Source organism: Silene latifolia, unplaced genomic scaffold, assembly GCF_048544455.1.
Source record: "Silene latifolia isolate original U9 population unplaced genomic scaffold, ASM4854445v1 scaffold_32.2, whole genome shotgun sequence".
Lineage (NCBI taxonomy): Eukaryota > Viridiplantae > Streptophyta > Magnoliopsida > Caryophyllales > Caryophyllaceae > Silene > Silene latifolia.
Window position 1 is genome coordinate 15,823 of NW_027413253.1, and position 6,745 is coordinate 22,567.

The following is a 6,745-nucleotide window of genomic DNA, read 5'->3' on the forward strand; positions in this document are numbered from 1 at the left end:
TTAATTATACTATATAGTTTTAAATCAATAGCACCGTGTGATGGACCCGATTAAGGGATCTCAATGCAAATATTATATAGTTTGGGTTAAAATTAAATTATATAGAAGCTTAGTAATTTTTCTAAACATTTGTAAGAGACTAAACCATGATCTTTCCTTAAAATAAAATAATTAATTAAGATGGTCAATTTCCTTAAAATAAAATAATTAATTAAGATGGTCAATTTCAAGGAGACTAAAAGAAAGAAGATGCTTGATAATTTTCCTAAATATTTATAGAAGAATAGAAGATGGTCAATTTCCTTAGAATAAACAATAATTTCCTTAGAATAATTTATACTTATAGTATAAATTATTATCATCATAAAATTATATATTAAATTTAAAATCTATGCAATTTTATTAATTTTTATAGTTTATTAGATGTATAGTCGTATAGAGATGTTAATTATTTAACATACAAAAATATAATATAAGTAAGTTACAAATAATTCAAGTTAAATTCCATAATATATAATATTGCATAATTCTTTCGATTTGATTTAATGCATATATGTAATATATTTATATAAATATATAATCCTCTTAAAATTGTATGCCTAAGTAGTAAAAGTAATTTCGTCAGTAAAGAAAAGAATTGTATTAACATTGGATATAGTTATATGATAGTAATCACTCATTTGAATAGTAAAAGTAACAATATTATCAGTGAGATTAGTGAAAGTGGTAGAAACAACAAAAGGAGTAGTGAAATAATCAATATTAATGCGGCAATAGTGAAAGAAACAATAATTACGGCGGGAGTAGTGAAATTATCAATATTAATGCGGCAGTAGTGACAGTAACAATAAATACGTCGGGAGTAGTGAAAGTAATAATGATTACGGGTAAGTAGTGTAATGTTATTACTATTGTTTAATTAATAAGAGTAAAATATTAATAATGGGAGTAGTGAATTTGTCTCAAACTTTATTTCATCGTAATTTTAGGATACATCATAGAAAAATATATTAATGATAAATTTATGGCTTATGCAACTTTAAGTAATTTTATTTAATGAAAAAAAATTAATGGTAAGTAGAGGTAGCCCGGGCGAAGCCGGACACCAATACTAGTTTTCTAATTTAATTTCCAGATCAAAATTTTCAAGTGCCACCAAATTGTATAAAGTACTCGTAATTCAATTTATATGTTATTTAATTGATGATCAAAGATTGAAAAAAGAATTAGTGCTTAATTAATACACGTGAATTCAGATGCATAATGTTGAATTTGATTAATTTTTGAGTGAAATGAAAAGGAGAGAACATTCTTTTGATTTTTAGAAGAAGGGTAGTTAATGGAAAAGTATGGAAAAAAAGTACATAAATAAGTAAAACTTGTCCATGAAAGAGCAACTACGACATTTTATAGTTATATATGTAGAAATTTCTTTTTGAAAAAGTATTTATTATTAAATTTTAAAAACTACTAGTATTTGATATTGACTCATTTTCATTTTCAAAAGCCAAAAGCCAAAATCAAACTTATATCAATCTATTTTGACATCTATGGTGTGTATTTAGAGGAAACAAATTTGAATATAGTTTAATTATTGTTGGTTCTTTCCTTTGTTGTGCAAATCATTTTAAAGGATTATAATCCTATGGAAATAGCTTACACTATATTTTAGGTATATTATGTCAATGTACATCATCTGTCTCATTTCATATCTCATCTTGTATCTCATTAATTCCTCAATTAACACATAAGCACTTTGATATAGCGTATTTCTATTGCTAAAGTGTAATGTGTCAATATCTTAAGATGGTGGGACATGAGAAGGGACAGATAATCTCAACTGATATTGTCTAGCTTATGATTCTTATAAGTTTTACAAAATTCAAAATTTGAGTTGCATTATATCTAATGAGTGTTTATTTTGGTACTGGGTAATGAAGCCGTAGAATTAAAGAATTACGGAGTACTAAGTAAAATGATGGTTGTACATTTATATTATTTTGACAAGGATGATATTGACCCAATCATATTGTTGACATCGTCGAATTTTAATGAATAGTCACACATTGGGTTTGTGTTATATACAATAATAGGTAAAAAGAATGAACTGTAATAAAATAGAATAAAAAATATCCAAGACAACAATAACAATATTCGTGGCAAAATACTAATAAATATAACAATATTCGTGGCAAAATACTAATAAATATAACAATATACTTGACAAAATACTAATAATCTGTAGCAAAAGTTTAATATATTGTGGACATATACATAACACAAATATACTTTGACGATATATAATATGGCAATATATGTATTGATTAATTTTTTTTCTTACGAGAGCTTTTGTCCTCATAGCACAATGTGCTCGGACTTGCATAACACCAACTCAAGGGTTATATCTGCAAAAGGAATTCGGAAAAAATAGAGTGATTAATATATGATGGTACAGAACACAATTGATCAACAAGAAAATACATATGCATTACGACTTGAATACAGTGAAGAACGACTATAACACGTGGTTCGATTATATATCCAAAATCAACTGGTAGAAAGGATAAAGCAAAAAAGATTACTTATTCTATTGCTAAGACAACAGTAATAGAATCAATAACTATGAATGTTTTTATTCACCAAAAAATTCTGCAAGAATAACATGGACAAGAAGTTTAACACCAGATTCGCCTAAAAACGAAGTATTCTCTACATCGAATCTGGTGACATTGAGTAAATATAAAATCATAGTTTTCTGTCCGTATTGAGCAGCCTTATGTATTGGTAGGTTTGATTTGTTAGATATATTGGGCAGGTTAGGATTCTTGTGCACCAAAAGCTTAGTAGCATCAAGATTACCCACCATTGCGGCCACAAATAGGACACTGTCACCATTTCGGTCTGTAAGGGTCAGTTCTTCAGGTGACATTTTCCTAACCATCTTTTCGACAAAGGGTGTTATGTATTTTCCAGTACCAACAGCTATGTGGAGTGCTGTTTCGGAGACAATTGTAATCTTCATAGTAAAAGCGTCTGGATTTTTGTCGAGGAATGTTCTTGCTTCTTTCCATTCCCCTTCAAATACAGCTTTATACAGTGGCAAATAGCTAGCAAGGCCCTTCGACTTGCTGTTCACCCTCCTACTTTTCAGGGACCCTGAAAGTAAAAATTAGCAAATGCAGTAGTTGGATATATGAAATAAGATGGATAAAATAGGGAGACTGACTTCCTCAAGCACATTCTATGAATGCTTCTTTCTAGACGACTATTTCACCTTACTAAGAAAGGAGTGTAATGTATCAAACGTCTAAAGAATACTAAGAAGATAAAGTAAAAAATCGTATCCATTTCTACAATGTTCAGATCAGAATTATGTCAAAAAAAATTTGATCGAACAAAATAAGCACATGTAGGAAGAATAGTCCCACTCATTGCTAGAATGATTGTTCTATGGATTTTGGGGATGAACAGACGTATGTAAAACAATAGCCGGACAGTTATTTCCGGAGCACTGAAGATTAATGAGTAGACTCGTCTCAAGACACTACTACAAATCCAGGCAACTACAACGCCCCTTTAACAACGAATATTCACGAAAATCACAATAGACGTTGTAGAATGTATGGCGCGAATTTTACTAAAATCAATTACAACGGGTATGGTTATAAAAACCGTTGTTATTCGTTTTAACAACGGGTCACACATGAACAACCGTTGTTAATAATTTGGCGCAAAATTGGCGCAAAGTTAGTGAAAAGTAATCACAACGGTTATTTTTGAAACCCGTTGTTAAAACTTATTTAACAACGGGTGTTTTTTATAACCGTTGTTAAAACATATTTCACAACGGTTGTTGTTTAATAACCGTTGTCAATACCTTCCATACTATAAACCACACAAACACAAGTCTGCTGCAACCACAAAACACAAACCTTAATACACAAACACAAACCCAAAGAAGAGCCAAACACAAACACAAAACACACACTTTCTCATCGTCTCTTTCTCTCTTTCTCATCGCCGCTTTATCTTCTCGCCGTCACTGTTGATTTCATCGTCTCTTTACGTACGTTCAGTAATTATCAGGTTTGTTTCATCGTCATTATTTTATTGTTCTAATTATTTCATTTCAATGTATGTGTTTTTATCGACCATTAGGTTCCGTTCAAAGATCTGCTAATTATTTCATTTCCATGTATGTGTTTCTAATTATTTCATTTCCATCTTCTTTGGCGTCCTTGAAGACGGATCGAGCATGTTTTAGCGAGTTAGGGTTTGGAGAATATATTGAGATAATGGAAATGCATGTTAGTTGAGATAATGCAATGTATTTATACTAATGTGTGGGTTGAGTTGTTTTTTAATTAATATATATGTTAGGAAGTTGTGCCATATATGTTAGGAAGTTGTGCCATAATCAGATCTTGATGATGACTGATGGATCTATGGAGTTGAAAAAATGGAAGCAAATCAAACAAGCATAACTCAACACTTTCAAAATGATCATTTCATTTAATTTTAAACCAAATACATTACAAAGAATTATCGAAATCAAAAGATGTATAATTAATAAGCCGGAACAACCCCGGTTAAGCGTAAAAAGCGCTTCTCAACCTGCCACCAATCACGCCACTCGGTATACCGCTAAATTCGGGTCATTGGCTTCATATTTTGCAATAACAGATTGAATATATGCAAGGACACGACTTGCATGTGGAGATAAGGTTGGAAGAGTACAACTCAACATATCTCTCGCTGACCAAGTTGCGAGTAAATGTGAGCCGACGAGGGTATGAAGATGATGATGATGATGATGATGAGGCTTTGTTGACAAGCCGGACTGCTTCACGCCTCTTAATCCAATAATTTCGTTGATGTTCAAGGGATGCTTTGATTAATGGGTGTTGATCGGCGGGAAGCCCGGCGAGAACCTTCCCATCATCTTCAATCGTTTGTGTAAGCCATTCTTCGTTGTTGATAAAATTAGGGTTCATTGCCATGTTGTTTCAATTAATGAATGTTAGTAAAGGATGCTTTAATATGTTAGTAAAGGATGCTTTAATATTTATAGCTAGTAATATTTAATTTTTTTTTTTTATTTTTTAAGAACAAACAACAACGGTTATTTACAAACAACCCGTTGTTATAACTTTCCCCCCCAAAATTGAGTCACACTTTCCACAACGGGTTTTTATACTTAAAACCGTTGTTAATATTTTTCACAACGGTTTCCTTAAGAAAACCAACCGTTGTTAAAACCTTTTACAACGGACGCTTTAACAACGTCCGCTTTTTTATATAACAACGGTTTTTGACCGTTGTTATAGGTTGTATCTGTAGTAGTGAGATGATTCAAGAACTGAGGAACAGGTTGCTTCAATACTGAAGACAGTATAATAGACCCTACGAAGTTCTGTTTTTACATTCGTAAGAGTTTAGTTGACTTATCATAGAGATGAAAAATCTTATAACCGAAACTTTGTTGATTTATTCTCCAGGTTGGAGTCAAAGATTTAGAAAAATACTATATATAATATATTAAAACAAATATACAATCTAAAATGAATCTAATTAACATTCACAATTGTCGGAATTGATTCGGTTTACCTACATGACTATATGAGTGTCCACATTGTCGGCCATGAAATATAGAAAGGTAAATAAATGACTCAGACACCCATAAATGAAATAAGTAAACAAACGATTGGGCGGAGAGAGGACAAATAAAGGGGCAACTCCTGCCAATTGATTTTCAGGTGAAATTTCTTTTGCACTTATCCGTCTCTCGTTGCTATCTATATGTGTGGTGTAAACCCATTTACATGATTTAACAACAATGTTGTCAACGTAACATAAATTGTGCAGATAAGAAACGACAAATTGATCTGAAATCACTTATAAATTTGCGAAAATAATAAGAATGACCCATATTATGACATTGTAAATAAATATTTTGTATCCGACATAACACGATACTTCAAAACTTCATTTTAAACCAGAAAAAAAAAATAACTTAATACTTCGTAGAAAATAATCGTATGTGACACTATCCGATACTTAAAACCGGTCTAAATAACATAGGTTAGAACTTAGAAGTAAACTCACCAGAGCCGGTGTTGGAATTTGAAGAAGCTTTACCATTGTTGTTGATTCTGTCACTGCAATTTGGTTTTGATGAAAATAATCCACCCATTTTTTCTCATTTGTGACGGCCTTACCCGTCGAAAGTTTGTAACGGATCGGATACATACCATATTATATGAGAAAGAACCGGATATGCAAGCAACTGGCTGACATAAGCTTGTACTTCACAAGTACTTTGTGTAATATTTAATAAGCAATTATTGACTTTTGAACCCTTGCATTTAATGCTCATGGCAGATTGAATCATCACAATCAACTTCAAACTTTTCCTCAATTATTAACATCCATTCATCCATTTCTCATCTCATCTTTCATTTTTTATATCCCAAATTTTATAGAAATTTACACTTTAACATTCACAAAATTTATAAAAAACGAAGATGCCATAATTGATCAAAAAATAAAATGGAGGATGAAAATGACGATGGTGCCATAATCGATCCAGTTTTGACAAAAAAAATGAAGAGTAAAGGTATGTATGTATTCTTTTACCTGTACCAAAAAGTATGAAAAATTTATACTGTTGAAAACTTATTAGGGAATAATATTACTCTTACTATTACTATTATTACTATTATTATTACTATTATTACTATTGTTG

General features: G+C 31.0%; 1 protein-coding gene across 1 annotated transcript; it reads right to left on the reverse strand.

Moving 5' to 3' along the window:
• Positions 1-2,632: 2,632 nt before the first annotated feature.
• On the reverse strand, positions 2,633-6,193 carry LOC141639276 (uncharacterized). The gene is made up of 2 exons (XM_074448430.1): positions 6,106-6,193; positions 2,633-3,156 (listed from the first exon to the last, which is right to left on the reverse strand). The coding sequence occupies exons 1-2, from the start codon at positions 6,191-6,193 to the stop codon at positions 2,633-2,635; spliced, it is 612 nt and encodes a 203-aa protein (XP_074304531.1).
• Positions 6,194-6,745: the final 552 nt, after the last annotated feature.